Below are 20978 nucleotides of genomic sequence, written 5' to 3'. Positions count from 1 at the left end.
TGACATTAAACAGTGTACAGTATGCAAAAGATAAGTCCAGTCTGTTTTCATATGAAGTATTACATAGACTAATTAGTCTGGGAAAAGAGCATTAAATGTAGTATACTTATGATGTCAATCCATCTGAGGTTTTATTTTAAAGCTGTTTTAAGGAAAACGTCTTGCAGCCATCCATGCCTCATTGAAGTTATTAGTTCAGCTTGTAATTTCTGTGTGTCTTTGTGTGGCTTAGGTGAAAGTGTCAGGATTCTTTTTGTACTTCGAAGTTTTGTATGCAAAGGGTACAAAAATATCCCCAAAAAATCCCAAACCCAAAAAACCCCCAGCAGAACCCAAGAAGCAGAGCTATTTTTCAAGGTGCAGTGACTTTTCTTTCTTTTCCTGGATGCAGTCATATCTCCTTTTCACATTCATGTTGTCTGTGAAGTGAAGAAAGCTTTATTCTGGAATAGAATTAATGGAATAATCATAAGCTTATTTCTATACAGTAGTGCTGATGGAGGTTTTTGTTTTTTATATCTGCAGAAGATTTAGACCTTTCTTGGGTTTGCATTTCGTTTGAGAAATACTTTATGTCTTTAAAGGTTTATCTTCCTGAATTATTTAGGGGTAACTGGATTGCTTTGTCAACATCATATGGCTATAATGGATCCAGATTAACTGTGTTAGGAAGAACTTGTGGAGGGATGCATCTGAAGGACTGATTTCTCATTGGTTCGTTAATTTGAATGGTGTTGGTAATAAGATGCAGTAGTTGTTTTTACTTTAAATCACTGATATTTTCCTAGTGCAGTTCTTATACTGTGTTCTACATGGTGCTGAAAAGTGGGCATTTGTTCTACTCACTTTCTCACCAGGCTAGATTTTTACTCTGTTATTTCTTCCTTACTTCTAAAACAGGAGGCATATATATTTTTAGAAAAAATAAAAATCTCTTTATGCATGTTGTTCATACCTTGTAGAAATTCTGCAGTGGTACTTTCTCTTAACTTGGGCATGGTTAGGATCAGATCTATATGTTATTTAGATAGCATATTAGTATTTACAGATTTCCTATATGATTTAGGTGTTTTAGCCCTACATATGATTCTAGAGTTTTGTGGTAAGAAAACATCTTAAACATGTAAACGTCCATTGAATATTTATTTGTATTTGGATTTGCCTTTATATCAGTGCTAACTTAAAGAAAGATCTGTCTAGCCTAGTATCCTGACAAGTTCCAGCAGTGGATGGGTGGAAAAGAGTCATACAAATGGTACAAGCATGTAGCAGAACTTTCCCCATGGTAATTTTCCCAGCCTCCAGCAAGTTTTGGCCCTGGGACTTTTCTGTGTTTAAAAGTGCTTGAAGGATTTTTCTTCAACAAATTTGTCTCATTGGTTTCTGCTGTCATGTAAACTTATAGCATCTGCAGAGCTATGTGCCAAGGGTTACAAATACTAATTATGCACTATTGGAAGAGATAGAATAATATAATTAGTCTTTAATTAGCATCTTCGCAGGTTGCTATAAAGGTGTTAATTTATGTAGCTGTTAATTTATACATTTAATTTTTAATTACACTAGTAAAGAAATTTTGTTGAGATGCAAAAATGCTATCTCTCCTATACATTATTTTTTACTATAGTTTAAAGATTTAACTGTTTTTAATTAACCAGATGACCTAGTAGATTTCTTCTAGGTTTGGGAGAAATGGTTCATGTGCTCTGATGCTGGATCCTTGACACAGGGTGTTTTTGAAGTAGCCTTTATTTTGCAATTAGAATTTCTTTTTTTTTTGACTTAAAGCCAAGAGAAAGCTGTTGAAAAGTACAGTTATACTCAGTGGGACAGATTAATGAATGTCTCTCTTACAGCAGTTTTTTATTATCGTCTTATATGAATGCAGGAATTAAGATAGCTCCCCAAAAATACTCTGCTTAATTGAAATTACACTAAATAATTTTACAGTGGAAATAATGAGATCAGGGAATTATGTCAGTTTATCAGGATATGAACTATGATGGAGTGACTTATGCAAATGGGTCCTTACTATGACAGCCTGCTGTCAGTGCTCCAGCTGCAGTACCCAATACCAAGGGGTGGTTGCTTACTCGGCACCCCAGTCCCTGTATTTCAGCTAAATGGCAAACATGAGTTGGAGGAATAGGCACATGGCTTTCTTGCTGACCAGGAGGAGCTGAGAAACCAGCTGTGTGACTCTGATTCATCTTGTAAAATATCTTTGTCTGTCTAATGAAACCATTGGTGAGTAATGAAACCTGAAAGAATAAAGGAAACCCAGGCCTTTGCTTCCACCATGCCTTTGCTTCCTTTCCTGAAGAGGAGAGCAGTGCTGGGCAGCTGCACTGTTTCTCTTTGATTTCACTTTCTGATATTGTATAACACTTCTGTTATACTGTGAATAAGAACACAAGAAAAGTTGATGTTCAAAATATGCTTTTATAAAATGATTTCTTGAATCTTTTTAACAAAACCTTTGATCTTTAAATTGATAACATCTCTTTTGTACACAGAAATAATTATTACAGAATTTTTTGAAGTATGATTTATGCTTACTGGAAGCTGATTAGTAGAATGTGTAATCTGATACATTTCTACTTTTAAAGTCACTAATGTGGGTTGTTAAAATCCATTTTTGCCGAAATAGGAATATGTAATTCATTCCAAACCTATTGTGGTTAATATTTAAATAATAATATTTTGGAGCTGACTGTGTTATTCCAATCCAGCATACCAGCACAAATAGTGCAGCTATTATTGTATAGCTAAATGAGACAGTTTTGGTAGCTTCAGATTTGGAAGATTCGTACACCAGCTTCAGCAAGGGCTTGATCAGCATTGAGCCTATGAAAATCTGTTTTTGTATGTGAGTCACATATTAGAGGAGGTAATTCATGTTACAGATGACCTTGTGTGGTATGCAAAAATTCTTCATGGTCTATACTAATTTTCTTTCAGTGAGGAAAAGTCTCCCATGAAATAATTTCTTTTGAGAATTAACATTGGATGGAGTCTTTTGCATGGGCTTGAATATCTGTATATGTTGTTGCATTTATTAAGATAATCTTATATTGGGTTATATAGCAGATTCCCAGTTCATTATTATTTACTTTCTCAGCAGAAAATTTAACATTTTAAATACCCTGTTGTTTAATACGCAGCTCAGATAAATATGCTAATGACACAGTAGGAATCTGTAAATATTTATGTTAAGTTCTTAAAGTTTTGTATTCTAACAGATGTAGGACAAATGTCTTTCAGTATTTCTGAAGAGCGGAAATAGGGTTTAAAGTTCCCAGTTGTCAATGGAGTAAGTGTGTTTCCAGAAAAACATACAGGAATTGTGGAATTGCTCAACTGCTTCAAAACTCCATAAACATTAATGAGATTTTTTCCATTCCTGTCAGCTACTCTTTGATCCATTTAAAACCAGATTAATACGATATGTGAAGAGGTTAGGGGTGCACTTAAACTGTTCTTTGCATGTGAGATCTTTCAGTGTGTATACTTGATATTCCATTACCAGCCTAAACTGCTCCCCCATTGCAAGAATAGTGAGTAGCAAGTAAATGTTTATGCAAGCACCTTACTTCTGTATTTTTGTTTAAAAAAAAAAAAAAAAAAAAAAAAAAATCTTTAAAAACCCCTCAACAATAGGTGAGTGTTGTTTCTAGTATTATATAAGTAGTATTGTAAGTAAAGGAGTGTATGAAGACTACCTATATTAATGGAATCACTAAGACTGCTTGAAATTCATTGTGGGCTAAGCTTCTTAAACATTGGCTGGATTATTGCTGCTTTGAATTACAAAAGATGAAGAAACAGGCTTTGATAAATTATTTGAATTTGGGTCTGAATGTTTGTATGCTGGACCATGTGGGACGCTTTCCTGGGTGAAGGGAGATTTCAAAGGACTTACTACATTTTGATCTATATAACAAACTCTCTTGGGAATCAGGCACACTGCTGTTTCTGTACCACTCCTGAGAATTTATGTGGTTCATGTTGCTCGCCCAGTGATACAATACTTCCACATCAGACCTCAGATAATATTGTCAAACGTGCTGTGCAACTGATAGAATTTCTAAAGTACACAATACAGTTATTTATACATACTTATAGAAACAATTAAATACAAATGTAAACAGTAAGGTTTATCTCCATTTAATAAGCTTTTTGGATGTTTTCGATCAGCTGTCTGAGGGTCTAGTTTCTATAGAACCCCACATCTTCAATTTGCATTCATTGAATAGAACTGGGATTTCAGATACATCTCTTCTATTTTTTCTTTTTTAGTAGGCCAAACCCATCATACTTATATTCAAATCATTCTGTTTCCCCTCTTCTAAAGGTTTTTTTAATCTTGAACTCAGTGAAGAAATAATACCAAATTCCACCCATCTGTCTTTCTGCTTAAGAAATGTTAAGGTTCCTAAGACATGACCAGACTCACAATCCCAAATACAGATTATAACAAATCAGCTAATTGCTGATTATTTTTAAATGTGGGTTTGTTTTAAACTGGGATGTAGTGAGCAGAGTTTACCAAAAAAAACCACTGATATAAACTCCAGACAGTTACATAGCAAAAAGCACTGCTGTGTGGTACAGCAGTAATTGCTTTACAGCATGGATAAATGTGAATGCTTATGGGTAGGAAGAATTTTATTCATCAGTGTTTTGAAATGGGTTTCTGGATGGAAGAAGGAATTGGGTCAATTTCACTGCACTTGGAATGTATCTATATATATAGTGATTCAGCTTCAAACTAGTGAGCTCATCTAACATCAAGACTTACTCAGATTCATAATGCTGCCAAAATACTGTGGGTAGGGCAGGATGGGTCATTCTGCTGCCTGGATTTTTAATACTTGGTCAGTCTCCCTATGACAGTTGCTATGTTTAAATGTTTTTTGCCACTGAGTTCTTCTAATTCTTCTAATCTGTCTCACCTTTTTTTTTTTTTTTTAAAGCTAGATCTATTAAATTAAGTCACTGTAGTGTCATGGATGTTCTTTGTTTTAGTGCATATGATAATGCTAAGTCTGTGTTGGCATAAAGTTCTAAAAGTCCACCTACTGAACATCTTTATAAGACATTTCCTTCTAGTGGTGTTTTAATATACATGAGAATCTTCAGATGTTTTTTCTGCTTTGTAAGAGTCTTTTTTATAATTGTTTGATTAGTTTTAAGAATGTTTTCTAATTAAGTGTTATCACTATAATTGGAAAATAAATATGCAATGACATTATTTAACTCTGAAACTTGACTGCCATCCTGCTAATAAGAAGGAAATTTGTCTGACAGGAAAGGAATAGAATCTTAATTATGTCAGCTCTTAAAAGGGTGTTTATGAGTAAACACACACATCCTCATCTTTGTGCTTGGGTTATTCTGGCAAAATAGCACTTCTGTGTCATAGATAGCTTCACAGCAGATTGAAGACCTATTTTGCTGGTAGATTTGTCTCTTTCATGAAGGTTTTCCCCAGCATAATCTTGATAAGTAAAAGCTTAGTATCTTCATATTGTCAAATGACAAGGTTATATTTGTGCCTTTTTTCTGAATGCATGGCTATCTAAAGACTCTGAAGTTCATGCTAAAACACTGAGGAAGAGGGTTTTAAGTGGAGTTTTCACTGATACATAGTTCCTCTGTGAAGCACCTTGTCTGATTATTGAAAAATACCCTAATGCAACTGAATTAGTTTCTCTAAAAAGTATCTGTTTAAAAAATAAATGTTATGTCTGACTACTCTATTATAATGGTTTGTGACCTTTTTAGAGTCATGCTTGTTTGTTCCTGTTTTTACTAGTAATCTGAATGTTTTGCAGGAAGTAACTAGCAAAGGGTGACAATTACCTCTGCTGTCAAGAAACCCCCACCAAAACCACATTGAAATTGGTGTAAATGTAACTTGAATCAAAAGAGGTTGCACAAAGTTACTGATGAAGTAATGTAATTATATACAGCTCTTGATTAATGCGGATGATGGCTTGCAGTTTAGTCAATTGTACTGAAGTAGCTGTACAGTGGAGCTCCCATCAAGAAATGCTCTCCACATGGAGGAGTTCACTTTACTCTTGTGAAAGGATTCAACCAAATCAAAGAACGTGCTGATTTTGGAGGGAGCCCCTGGGGATGTGTTCTATTTATCCTACTGTTTTAAAACAGTTACTGAAGTTAAATGTCTAAGTGTAAACAAATTTACAGAGATAGTAAATGATTGATGAGATAAAACTGAGCAAAGGTAAGAGTAGCAACAAGCATTCTGCTAAAACTGGGTGTAGGGACTGCTACTGGCTTTCAGATTCATGTTTCAGTCATGCATCTGAACAAAAAGATAATAGTTTTCTCATCAGCTCAAGTATATAGACTGCAATGAAAGAAGACCTGGGGGCACCTTTGTAAGAAGCAGAAAAATAGACCATTATGCTGATGCTTTGTTGGTGCAAATAAGAGTAACTTATTCAAAAAGAGGTAAATAAAAGGAAACAAATAATATAGATCACTGAGAGGAGAAAATCAAGTTGTATGTGGTAGAAGGTGGGAGCAAGACTTTGAACAAGACATTCATTGAGCTTCTAATTCCGTATTAAGTCAAATGGCCTTCGGTCCATTATGGTGTGATGTGTAGGGATCAAGGAAACCAACAGTAAAGAACATAGTCAAGACAGTGAAAAGAGTTTTGCAAATAGCAAAATAGCCTTGCTCTTACACACGGTGTAAATGTAGACTAAATTTATGTGAAGGAAGAGAAAATTAAAAATGATACTGTCATGGAAACGACAGCACTACGGATAAAATGAACTAAGATGATTTGGGAAGGAGGCGGGGGGTTCAGTTCTAAGTATGTTTAAACTAGTGATGAGTTACACAGGAAGATCTGAAATGCTATAAAAGCAGTACTTCAGAGTAGCTGCATCCATGAAAATAAGCCTCACATCTTGTATTGTCATGCAGAACTCAAGATTATCATAGCATAGCATAGAGCGTATCTTATATCATATGTATCGTGTAGCGTATCGCGCATCATGCATTGCATCGTGTATCACATTACATATTGTATTGCGTATCGCATCGTATTGTGCGTTGTATGATATATTTTATCATTGTGTAGCATTTCATAGCATAGCATATCACATCTATAAATGTATAAATACTGAAGTATCTGTTGTGCATGAAATGCTGTCTGTGGAATTAGAAGTATGACTGTGGGTTTTTGTTACTGGTGATACTACCTGGCTTCCCTCTTTTTCAGACACAGCCTGTCTAAGGGGAACATGTGTAAAGTAACCCTTTAGGTACTTACCATACTTATGAAATGGAGGACACACTGGTCTGTGTCTTATTGGGGGATGGTGTATATACATATATATTTGGTGCTTGACATGGCTCTACATTGAGTGTTGTGTGACAGGCATGTTGTATGACAAAGGGGGCTACAGCACATGTGGGTCCTGTCTGGCTTTGTCTGGGCCACGTGGCCTGCCACAGTGAAAGGACCGAGCAACTCTTGTCAAATCTGTGCGGAAGGTACCTTTATGCTAGTGGTGGGTTTTGTTGCTTTCTTCAGCATGACTTTGCACTGTAGAATAACTGAGTGTTTGGTGGTTCAGTTTTCAAGTAACACTGGTATCTAGCATGCAGAGGTGTTTTATTAAAGTGACAATAACATCACAGGTAGAGTAACCCAAGACAGGGCTGCACATATCGTATGTTCATTTTGATGATCTCTTCACTTGAAAACAAAAGTGCAGAAAAATAGTGTGCCTTAATAAATTTATTATTTTAATTGACAAGTTTAGCTGGGTCATTTTATTAATAACTAAAAAAACCACACATGTGCCAGACAAAATGCATATACATTCAAATTTGTACTTGTTTGAATGTACCTTGAGTAGCTGATGTCATAGTTACTAGGAGCACAGTAATTACTATCATGATGTGGAAGAGAATTTTTAAAGCAGTTGTCTAAATTAGTACTACAGTGGTCATAAGTAGATGAAAGTGGAATAATTGTCTTTTATTAAACAACACAGTTCAGTAAACAAAGCAGAAAAACTCATTAAAAAGTACAAAAGATTTTTAAAATACTTACATAGATGTTTTGGAGTTGTGTTGCAGTAGAAGGTACTGGTAGGAAGCACTGAATACTCAAGATGCATAAAAATGTTCAGGTGAGTGTATACTTGTATTTGTTTTCTCTTATGATAATAAACACGTTAAGAGATTAATGTAAAAACTAGCTGATAGATGCAGAGTCATTTAATCTTGGCTGGACGTACGCCTATCCACCAGTAATGGTTTGATTCAGTTTACAGATCTGCTGCAATTAAGAGAAACTGCACATAAAAATGCAGTTGAACTGAAGATTTTGGAAAAATACATAGTATTCATTACAAACTTCACTTACAAAGCACAGTCATTGAGAACTGTTGAAGAAAAAAGGGAAAATGACATGACGTACAGCTATTGTTTTTTTAAAAGATTTTTAGGAGCTTCTAATTCCAGTGTACAGCCTTTTAAAGTGAAATTAAAGAGAAGCCATAAGACTATCTTCAGAAAAATTTAGTCTTATTAAAACCACATGAGTATGGATACAAAAGGATTTATTGAAAGCTATACTTCCTCTGGTTCTTAGGTACAAGATTACTTTTTGTAGTAAAGCTTTTTTTTTTTTTTTAAATTATACTCAATCAAGTGCTCTGCAAGTACTTTATGTTAATTAAATACACAAGATTATTGCATTTGAATCCTCCTCTACTCCACACTAATATTTATCTATTTAATATATCATAGAACAGTAAGGTTAAATAAATGCTTTTTGCAATGCAGCAATAGTCCTAATATATTCTAATATTATTCATCATACTTGAGGGTCAGTTGGGATGAAAGTGGTTGCCCACACATGAGTCTTACTCTTGTGGTTGACATTCTCATCATACTCTAGGAATGCAGTTGTCGTTTGTTTCTTATACTGGTATCTATCACCATAGCATGTGGGTGTCTGAAATCATGATCTCAGACTGATGCAGGTTTTCAGGTAATGTGCCAATCTCACGGTGGTCTTGGAAAAATAAGGCAAGCTTTGAGCCATATTATGTATTGTTAACTATGATTTATAGGCTTAGTTATGGAGATTCAATGCAAGAAGTAGAATACTGTGGTAACAGACTGACACTAACCTGTACTGCTGAGTAAAAGAGATTACCACATTCAGAAACCACTTTTTTTTTTTTTTTTGAATGTAGGTGACTTAATGTCTAAGGCTTTACTATTGCAGAATGCTTACTCTTCAAATACAACAGTCATTGTTAAGGGCTGTTTCCATGCTGAATTACAGGGATTGTTTCTGTAATTATATTACATGCACTGCAACTCTATTTGGTAGATTCTAGTCTTCTGTTAAACAGAAAAAATACAACCTGGAATTTTTTAACAATATACTTGCTTATGTATTGTGTTTCATTCTCAATGTGCTTGTCCTTTAGTGTACTCTGTTATGCTTTTACAGAATGTGGGCTTTTTAGGGAGGAAGGGAGAGGGAGGCACACCTTCAGAAGCGATTAATCTATTTTTAATAAAATCCCTTAAATAGTTCAGGTGAATCATCCTCTAACATGCCTGTTTCTCTCTGTGGGCTATGGAATGTGTCTGGGTGACTATCTGAGATTAGGTAACTTTTAAACTAGAAAAAGATAGGTAAAATGAACCTGTCCGTAGTTATTGAAACAATAATGGTGGCCTCGTTAATACCAGAAAATGTAATTCTGTTTTCAATTTTGCTTATTCTTTTTCCTCTTATCTTTCTTTCTCTGTCATAGGTCCTGATGTCTTTACATGAAATGTTCCCAGCAGTACATGCAGCAGAAATGGCTGTACAGAGAAACCCACGTTCCTGGGATGCCTGGCAGACTTTGGGACGTGCCCAGCTTGGATTAGGAGAGATAGCACTGGTAGGAAAATGAACAACAATAATAGGCTAAACTTGTAAACCACATCCTCTGTATTGTGTGTCAGAGAATGAAAGTAGACAAACATTAAGGTAGCTGAATATCCTTATGTAATCTGAAAGCAGGCAAGGCAAAAGGTTGTTGTTATTTATCTCCACTCTATTTTGTTGTTTTTCACAAATGCTTCCTGTGTGGTTTTGTTGCTGGGCTTGTGGAGGACCTGCCTAGCTCTAAGCCTTTTGTGTTATACACTATATACATGGTGTCTTTATGCAATAGAATAATTATGTTGACATAACTACACATACTACATTCTGGGTACTGTACAGCACAGCTCACCATAGTTTAAAGATGAAGGTACTGTGTCAAGTCCCAGCTGATACTCGGGCTCAGTTATCCCTTACAGAATCATAGAATCATTCAGGTTGGAAAAGACCCTTGGGATCATCAAGTCCAACCATCAGCCCTACTCTACAAAATTCTCCCCTACCACCCAGCATCTCATCTAAACGACCCTTAAACACATCCAGGGATGGTGACTCCACCACCTCCCTGGGCAGCCTATTCCACTGTCTGACCACTCTCTGAAAACTTTTTTCCTAATGTCCAGTTTAAACCTCCCCTGTTGCAGTTTAAAGCCATTCCCTCTTGTTCTGTCACTAATCACCTGTGAGAAGAGACCAGCACCAACCTCTCTACAGTGTCCTTTCAGGTAGCTGTAGAGAGTGATGAGGTCTCCCCTCAGCTTTCTCTTCCTCAAGCTAAACAGTCCCAGCTCCTTTAATCACTCCTCATAGGATCTGTTCTCTAGGCCCTTCAGGAACTTTGTTGCCCTCCTCTGCACTTGCTCCATCATATATACATGCCTGCTAATAAAATTCTAGTATGTTGTTTTCCCTGTCTCCTACTCCCCTGCTTCAGGTGCAGCAAATCATGTGTGGTCATTCATGCTTTCTTCTGGATCCTTGACCCTAAATGTTGGCTGAAGTTGCTTCTTTTCTTAATAAGAGAGCTAAGAGGCTGGGATGCTGTGCAGTAGCTGATGTGCATCATTTCTTTAGCTGCAGCTGCACACCATGGTGCTGTGTTGACTAGATAATGTGGTGCAAAGGGATACTCTTCCCCCATGTCAGATCAGCCTCCGCATATAGATATAGGCCTCTAAATAATGTAACATACATAGTATAGTTTTCTGCTAATTAGTGTGGAAACACAGTAAGTGAACTCATTTAATTCAGACACGTTCACCAAAGACCTTCAGAAAAATCATTGTGAGCTCTCACATAAAAGAAATAGTGGCTTTATTTTATTTCTGATAGAAGTAGCTGTGTGCTGGTTTGATATCAATAATTTTGTCATTAATTTAGAGTGTTTTTGCAAAGTTACAATGTCTGGACTGAAAATTTTCAAGAATAAAAAAATTATGATTTTTTTGAGGGAGGCAGATCACACAAAGTCAGTTTCTTTTAAAAATGTAGTAAGGAGTACTATTAAAAAAGCCCCACAAAACAAAAACCCCCAAATGGTGAGAATAACATAAGACAAAAGCTGTGTGTTGCTGATGTGTATTGTGCTACCTTGTGTTGCAGTATCATAATAAGAAATATTTAATATAAATTCATGCATATCTGCGTCACATAACTGGTCACATTCCATGGCTTTTGTGATATAGAAGGTAAGAGTAGATGGTCTGTCCTGACTGGATGTAAAATCAATAAATATTTTCTTGTTTTCTTTTTACGTGTCTGAAATTGTCCCTGTAAATTATATCTGAGATTTTTATATGTCTCAGGAAATTCAAAAGTTTTATTTTCTGCAAGGATGCTAGGTAACTGATGTTGCTTATTCTATAAAAAATCTGTTACTGTAATGTGAACGATACATATTGATATACCCATACTGGTTAACCTTTGTTAAACCTGGGGAGACTTCTTGACTGAGTGATCTAAATCATAATTATCCTTTTTCCATTAGTCTTTCATTACCATGATTTTCTAATTTTTCACTGCATTATATTTTTTAGAAAGAAAAGTTAATAGAGCATAAATGTCATGGCTTTTTAGTAATGTTTGAGATTGGGGAATTACTACCCTTCTCAAGAGCAGCTTCTTCTGTTTCTTGTTTCACTTCTCCCCCACCAGTGTCTGTCTTCACTACCCACATCCTGCCAAATGGTCTGCTGTAAATATTTTTATTACTTCACAATGAATGATGAGTTTTTTCTTAGGAAAAAATTTATGGTATTTTAATTTCAGGTTTCCCAGGTCTAAAATACAGCTTCCAAACAAGTCTAATTATATTATGAGCTGCATAATGTATTAATTTCTTACAAACAACGAAAGATTTGTTTTGGTTTGGTTTTGTCAAACTTGTGACAGAAAGAGTGAGATAAATTACTCCCTTTCTATTTATCTTTTACAAAAGCTGTTTGCTCTTTTATTCTGAATTTACTAATTAGGGTAGTTCAACAGTAATACTTAAATGTGAGCAGGCATAACATTATTGCTGTAAAGACAGTAATTCCATGAATTCTACAAATCAATTTTCAAGAACACACCTGAGTATACTTAGCAACAGGAATGTAGAAACTGTAGAAATATAGTCAGGCTTGTAATATTTATCTCATTTAATTGTAATTGTTTGTTTTTACAAATGGTGTTTACTGTACTGGTGATGACAATATATGCAGTAACAATTTCACACTGATAATCTTCGTTAGAACACTTCTTCCCATGACACAGAGTAAGCCCCACACTTTCACTAACCAAGCAAACAAAAACCCAAAAGCAGCATTTAAAAAACCAAAGACTTAACTGAAAGTGACTGAATCTCCCACCTTGGAGATATTCATAAGCCATCTGGACATGGTCATGGGTAGCCAGCTCCAGGTGGCTCTGCTTGAGCAGGGGGTTGGCACAGAGGACCTTGGAAGGTCCTGGCCAACGGCCAACCTCAACCATTCTGTGAATCTGTGACTTAAACTTACCCTGTTGTGAGCTGGGGCCTCTGTGTCAAATCTGGAATTCTGACAATTACAAAGTTAATTGCTCAGATGTGTAAATATGGACCATTTGTGCATGTTTTTTGTTGTTTTGAAGGATGTGTTTTTTTACTAAGTAGTTGAGTGGTTTAGCAGTCTTTAAGTATGATACTGTGTTTTGTAAAAGGAATCAAATTTTGACAATGTGATTCCTCACATTAGCCCTTTTATTTATCTTGAAAGATATATGTTTTAGGCCTTTTACATAATGATGTGATTAGCAAAGAGAGGAATTACTGCATCTTCTTGGAATCCAGCTAATTAACATAACTAATTCTGAATTCGAGGGAATTTTTCAAAATGATACTAATGTAAGCATATAGAAACATAAAGAATTTGTTAATTGAAAGGAAACTGATGGTTGGCTTTCCACTGGAAAACAATCAAGTCTGTGCTTCAAATTGTGTTTCTATCAACTTGATGGGATAAATAACTCAGATTTTATTTTTATAGGTTTATATGAAATGAAAATATTTAATTATGCTGCTGTGGTAATCTTCCTTCTAAGTACAGCGAAATGTTTGGATTGTTTTATAGTGATGAAATATTTTACTTTATATTAATGTAGTTGATACTCTTCTTATGTGCATAAATGAAAAAGAGGCAATGCAATTTTAAAAATCGCTATTTGTTTTGTAATTTTGGCCTAGAATTTCTTGTTATTCCATTTATAGTTTTTGTGTCACACTTTAAATGATACTGCCTTCCATATCTGGATTTGATAAAAGATACTTATTTTGAAAATAGAACATGACAGGGTATATTTCTGTCTGGCTGACTCCATCTTGAGCCACACTCCAGCCACATACACAGTCTATCAGATAGTATTTGGGAAGTATTAATTTAGAAAATAAAATGCTTTTTCAGTGAGGTTCTGTTAAATTATTTTCAACAGCTTTAAACACTCCTACGCAGTTATAGGTAATACTAGTTAATGCCCACTAATACTAGCTTCCCCAGAGGTTCTGTGTTAGTCCTGCAGTCTCCACCTACTAAAGTGTAATTTTTTTTTTTTAAAACCACTGTTGGAAGTCATAAATGTTTTGATAACCCACCCAATGATTTTTTTTAAGGCATGAAAATATCTTCTACTCAGAGGTGACTTTAATTTCCAGTCAAGAAAGCAGAAGGGCAAATAAGTCTCAAAGTTTAAATGCCCTTTCTGCTACATTTCTGGCAAGGGTACTTAGTTCTTGCGAGTGTTACTCACTAACTTAGCTGGCCACCTCCTGTTAGTTATTCTTTTTGAATGCCCAGAACTTTTGAGACTTTAACCATGGTAATGAAGTTCATCTTCTCAACATTTTGATGTTGTAATTAAAAGTGTTAGAATATATGACAAACTAGGGTTGGGAAGAAAGTTGTTTCACCATTATTTTAAAATTCCTTGTAATAATTTTAGCAGGATAATTTGGTGATAGGTAAACATTTTCCATCCTCCTGGATTTCCCTGATTTACAAGTTAAGAACATTCGTATCACTTCAGGTTTAATTTTCTTGGGCTAAATATGTCAATTTCTAGAATGGGATAGATTTTTTTTTTTTTTTGGTTCCCTTGATCATTCTGGATTATGTCCATGCATGTAGTAGAGCATAGCATAGAGATCTCTATGGTAGAGACAGCCTGAAACAGTGACTCCTGCAGAGCATGCTGCAGTGTTTTGTGGGGATGGATGCTCACTGAGGTGTAAAGGCAGACAGGTAGTAAGCATTGTGAGGAAAGAGGGCTGGGAAGACGTGAGTTGGTGCAAAAGGACATCTGGGAAATGGAAGTACAATACCAAAGCAAAAGAATGCACAAAAAGAGGATGGAAACTTCATCAAAAGAAGAGGAAGAAGGAAGCTGTGGAAGTGAGGAAGAGGCACCCTGAAGAGAAACTTGAAGTGGGCACAGTGTCTGACTTAAATTTTCTGAAACTCTGGTTTGCACAGAGACGTGTACCTGGGGCCAGAGAAACTGAGGAGATGTTTTTCTATCAGTTGCCACAGGCCATTACATTCCTGTTCTGTTTTCATCCTGCCAAGCTCAGGCACATGTCCTCTGGCCTCTCTTGCCAATTATCAGTCGCTGTGGGCCAAGGAGGACATGGGCTGAGTCACCTCTGGGGATAATGCATCTTCATCCACGCTGCATAAATTCCCTGCCGTGGAAAATCTCCAGCATAGGAGAGTTGAGCTAACATTGTCTCACAGATGTCTGACAAATGGGAACAGAGACTTCTGTGGGTTTAAAACTACCAAATTCCAATAGGTGTAAGGCAGAAGTAGCCTTTCACATCTGGAAAATCGCCTGCTATATTTCAAGTCTTTTCTCCAAAACATGAGAGCACCAGAACCTTTGAATAAAATGGTTTAGTAAACATAAGAACTGCAAAATACTAAGTGTTCACCTAATTTTTGAAGACACAATAATTATTTTTGCTGAAGTTTCCAGAGAGAAATTTTTTTTGAAAGAAGAAATAATCTGAACAGAAAAGTTGCATAAAAAGTTAATCTTGAAAGTTTAAAGTTAAAATAGGTAAGACATTTACCATCAGATTGTATCATATAAACTATTAAACTAGGGTGAAAATACCTGAATGAATTGGATTTTTTTTTTAAAGAAGAGAAATGTAATAAAGAGTCTTTAAATATACTAGAATTTTATAAGTGTCTCTATGCTAAAGGTTTATATAAAAATTAGTTGATTATGTTCGTGGTGAGTAGTACAAGAAAATAAGACTAAATTCCAATAAAATATTACCACAGAATTAGAATAATTCATGTTGGAAGGGACCTTAAAGGTCATCTAGTCCAAACCCCCTGCAATGAGCAGGGACATCTTCAGCTGGATCAGGTTGCTTGGAGTCCCCTCCAACCTGGCCTTGAATGTTTCCAGGGATGGGGCATCTACCACCTCTCTGGGCAAACTGTGCCAGTGTTTCAGCACTCTCATTGTAAAAAATCTCCTCCTTATATCTAGTGTGAATCTACACCAGTTTAGCTGAAAACCATTACTCCTTGTCCTATCCCTACACCCCCTGATGCAGAGTCCCTCCCCATCTTTCCTGTAGCCCCTTTAAGTACTGGAAGGCCGCTATAAGGTCTCCCCAAGCCTTCTCTTCTCCAGGCTGAACAACCCCAACTCTCAGCCTGTCCTCACAGGGGAGGTGCTCCAGCCCCCTGAACATCTTCGTGGCCTTCGCTGGTCTCATTTGAGCAGGGGAATCTTATGTTGGGGGCCCCAGAGCTGGACACAGGACTCCAGGTGGGGTCTCACCAGAGAAGAGTAGAGGAGCAGAATCCCCTCCTTCGACCTGCTGGCCACACTTCTCATGCAGCACAGGATATGGTTGGCTTTCTGGGCTGCAAGCTCACATTGTGGCTTATATTCAGTTTTTAATCCATCAGTACCCCCAGTTATTATGTTGGATGCATATTTAAGGCTCGTTAAACACAGAAGGATTACTTACCTATGTATACATATCTTCACTGGTAGGCATTCTTTGAGATAGGTCAGATAGCGTCTGTTAGATGTAACATAAAGGCCCAATACAGACCTTGGGGGCAGATATGAACTGCATAACCTCTTAAAATGCTCCCTTACCTTCTTTATGGGTCACTGTATTGTGATAATTACTAAGACCATGTGTTAGAAAAACATGCTATAAGAAGCATCTGATCAAAACTGCCCTTCACATTTAAAGACTGCAAACTAGAAGAAATTCTGGTCATGCAACAAATGAAAGATTGTTTGCTACAGAATACCCTATATATAGTGAGACAAAATGTGAAATATTTTAAAAAGACAAATTCTTCAAATACTGTATTTCAGCAAGTGAGAACACCTTGCAGTAGATTTTATAGTTCCCTCCTCTACAGAAGCAAAAGCAGGTATGTGACTACGAACTCATTTAAAATCCCCTACTCCTTACAAGCAGGGTCTCTAAGACCACAGCTGCCCTTTCAAATGAGGCTAGAAATACCAAGTTTATCTAATGCCAACACATTTTCCTCTAATGCCAGGCAGGCATTTGAAGAAGGAAATTTACATCTCCATCAGGGGAGAATCAAAAGTAGCACTGTTATTTTCGTCTGTTTTAACAGAAATTAATGACTGTACAAGCAGTTACAGTGGCAACATGAAAATTTAGGTGGATGACAATTCTGTATTTTTCAGTATAGCTGCTTTAAAATTAATCCCTCTGATTTTTTTCAGCACTTAAAATTTATTATTTTATTTATACAAATGTCACACACCAAATCTTTTTTCTAATAGATCTACAGAGGTGATTGTTTAATGCTGTCTTGTGCGTATCATCAAGGCAGCTTCGAAGGTTATCAGATGTTACCTTATATTTGATTACTGTGTTTAATGTTTTTATTGTGGATGAACATAACTATATAGATAGGTTTTAATTAGGTGGCCTCTTTCATGGAAAGCTTAAAAGCAGATGATGTTTGTTTATATTTTGTTTTCAACAAAAATACAAAAAATGCATTTAGTGTTTACTTATAGATCATCTGTCTCTTGAAATTGAAAGCTAGCAAAGTTGAATAAAATGACACTGTTTTGCAAGAATTAAACTGCACTCTTCCTTCTGTTTAAAGTTCAGCATGCTCCTACACTTCAGAACTGGCTCTGGACCAATAATAAAATATTTGGGTTGTTTTCCTGGAACTGAAAGGCTGCCTATTACAACAGCAGTAATACTGATAGAATAATCAGCATTTCTTAAATCTGATTTATATCTATTGTCTGCTGAGTTCACGTCATATGGATTTTGTATATTAATCTTTGCTAACAGAAGTATGAATTGGCAGTTTCTGTCAATTCAGATGAAAATTTAGGATTTTCCAAATTAATTTGCATGCATTAAGTATTTATAAATTACAGCAGAATATGAAATTCAGTGGTTGTTCATACGTCCTTAAAGTCTTTATATGCAAGTTGCTAGAACTCTTCCCAAATATAATCCAAATCTGTATCATCACTGTTCCCCACCTTACAGGAAGGATTTGTACATTGTCACATGAGTTTGGTCACTCAGGTCCATAACTGACCATACAGTCATAAACATGAAATACACATATGCCCGAGTCTGAGTAGGTAAGGTTAGTCTTACTTTTCGCTGTTAAATAAATAGAATACAGTTGTAATTCTTGGTCTAGCATTTTTCCAGTATTGTAGCAATCTCATTGCCAAATATCACATTTACTGGATTAGATGGTCACATTTTTCTATATTTAACAACTTCCGTGTTGAGTATTTGTGAGACTTCTCCCCATTGAACTGAAAGACAGGAGAAACAGTATCAACTATACTTACTTGTATTAATATTGTGTGGTTTATAAGATTATAGGAGTTATTTTTTAGAGCAAATTCCAAGTTGGTAGGTTGTTTGTCCACTTTTACCTGTTCAGGTAAGTGTGTTTGCAACCACAAACCTGTTACAGAGACTGCTTATCATAGGGCTAGGATTACTATAGTATTAAGTCTGTGTGTGAAATGACTACATGACGATTTAAAACTAGTATTATTAGTGATATTTCAAATCCCAGTCATACCTTTTCTGTATTTCTTTAAACTGTATCTCTGCATTTGCCTTCCTGCATATCTGATGATAGGAGAAAAGTGAGATAGAAAACCATCAAAGCAAAAATTGTTTTTTCTTTTACATTTTAAATTAAAATGTTATTTTAAAATTTTAATTATTTTTAATAATAGTGAACTCTTAAAATCAATTATTTTAATAAGAATTAACTCTTATTTATGTCCTTGTTGCCAGGTACCTGATAATGCATTCTTGCTATTTTCAGACACTTGTATGCACAGTTGTTTGGGGGTGACGCTGCTCTTGAACTTACAGCTGAGGGAGGATTGTTCCACTAAAGACAGAGTAGAGTACAATCACTTTTGTCTTTGCTTGAATAATGTACATAATTTTTTTTTTTTTTGTTAATATCTATGATGAAATGTGTAGGCTTTGAAGCGTCCAGTCCTTGTTTCTTCCCTGTTCTGTTTATAGGCAATCCGAAGTTTCCAGGTGTCCTTACACATCTTTCCAATGAACCCTGAAGTATGGAAAGAGGACCTTTCCTGGGCGAGAAAACTACATGAACAGCAGAAGGCAACCAAGACTGAGGCAGTGCAAACGCTGGCAAAAGAAAAAGAGCTTGCACAAGAATCAATTCCAGACTATGACTTTGAAAGTGATGAAATTGTGGCAGTCTGTGCTGCCATCGCGGAGAAGGAGAAAGCTCTTTCGGCAGCTAAAACGGTAGTGATTGTATCTGCTTCAGGCACAGTAGAGACTGTTACTGAGGAGGAGAATTGTCCTACAACTCCTGATGAAACCCTTTTCATCAGAGCTCGATAGGGCAGCCTTATGGGTTGCCATACTGTTTTAAGAACTAATGTTATTTATTATACTGGACTTGCTTTGTTTTTAATCAGTGGGAGAGCCTACAGAAGTTAAAGGATTGGAGTTATTCTGTAAATTGAAAAAGCAATGACCTGAGTTGTTCCATCCAGAGATGATGGAGAAGAAACCCAAGAGTTGATTCTAATGATCTTATGAACAAATGTAATGTTAAAATGCTTAACTGCTTTCATCTTTATGTATTTCATAATTTTACAACTTCATGTCTACATTTTCCCAGTAATTGATAAGCTTTTATTTAAACAGTAAAAGAAAAAGGGATTTTAAAAAAATCTGTTTCAATCCGTATTCATTAACATTTTTCTTCCAGTTAAGGTGTTCTCTGTTATCAGAAGTCTGTTTTCATTATGGTTACTTTTTCTATAAAGAAGTTTTCTATGAAGCAGAGATGGATTATTTTTTTGCTTGTGTGTGTGTGATAGATCTGGCATCTGATTTGTAGCCAAATTAAATCAGTAGAAACCTTTATATTGCTTTCATAAGTGAATGGGTTAAACACTTTCTGATGAGATAAAAGGTAATGCTGTACGAAACAAGGCCCTGAATGTCTACTAAATGTTTCACCAGGAGAAGGAACATTCAGCTGAGACTGAAACTGGCATTTCCTTATCTTGAATGCTGTGCTACAGACATCACCAGAAGAGAAATGGTGGGAGTTGGAAATACGTATGTCTGAAGTGTGTTACTTTTGGTCTTTTCTTTTTTAGTGAGGCTTATCTGATAAAGGGAGTAAATTTGTTTTTCCTAATTCTCATGACCAGCCATTTAAAGTATGTTCTTAATGAACCAGTTTTTCAGGGCAGCATTGCTTGAGTCTTCCTTTTTATTCTTTTTGGAATTTGGGTGCTGTGGTGGGTATTCACATCATGTTAACTTAGAGGCATAACATAGGAGACTTTTTAATGTTCATCTTTCTTTAGGGGAAGGTGGGTGTTGGTTCCTCACACAAGCAGTTCAGAGTAATGAGATCAGGCTGTTTCTTTGATGTGTTCTGTTCTGGGACTGCTCTCTTTTCATTGTTTGGAGATGTGGTAGAGATGGTCACCTCCTGACTGGACTGGAAAAAATGGTCAACCAAGGAATTCCTGGAGAATTGAGGATTGGGAACACGTAATTTCTACTTGATTTTGATAACATATTGCATGTTAAAAACATTGGAGTAATAGTTCTGTAGACAAGTGATACCTTTTGAAATCAGCCATCTTTGCGTTTTTCATATCTGATTTCTATTTTCAAAATAACACATTTTAAAAGGAAATAATATTGCTTGAGAAGGACAGTGATTTTTGCAAAACAAAGTGTCTTGTAGAAATATTTATTTCAGATCATACTTTCAGTTAATATCTTTATTAAAGAGGACACTTGCAGTCTTTGCAGAAATTAATTATCCATTTCATATACTTAATTGCTATGTTGTACTTACTATGTTTTCATTAATTTTATCTAGATTCTTCCTGAATATATTTGTGTATATATGTGAATTTTTGTATCTGTGCTTGCATGTGCACACACACACAAAATTTATGCTTATTAACATCTCCTGAGTATTCAAAATAA

The 20978-nt window shown here is 35.8% G+C and overlaps 1 protein-coding gene across 1 annotated transcript in view; it reads left to right on the top strand.

The window, feature by feature from the left end:
• Positions 1-20728, top strand: part of TTC33 (tetratricopeptide repeat domain 33) — a 52361-nt gene extending 31633 nt beyond the window's left edge. Inside the window, exons 3-4 of the mRNA XM_026865692.1 lie at positions 9831-9962; positions 19008-20728. Of these exons, the coding sequence (XP_026721493.1) occupies positions 9831-9962; positions 19008-19358 (483 nt within the window). The 3' untranslated portion in view covers positions 19359-20728. The remainder of the gene's footprint in view (positions 1-9830; positions 9963-19007) is intronic.
• The last annotated feature ends 250 nt before the right edge of the window (positions 20729-20978 follow it).

The sequence above is a fragment of the Athene cunicularia genome, assembly GCF_003259725.1.
Source record: "Athene cunicularia isolate RWA chromosome Z unlocalized genomic scaffold, athCun1 chrZ_part1, whole genome shotgun sequence".
Classification (NCBI taxonomy): domain Eukaryota; kingdom Metazoa; phylum Chordata; class Aves; order Strigiformes; family Strigidae; genus Athene; species Athene cunicularia.
The sequence above is the reverse complement of the archived record's forward strand: the minus strand, read 5'-3'. Positions and strand labels throughout refer to the sequence as shown.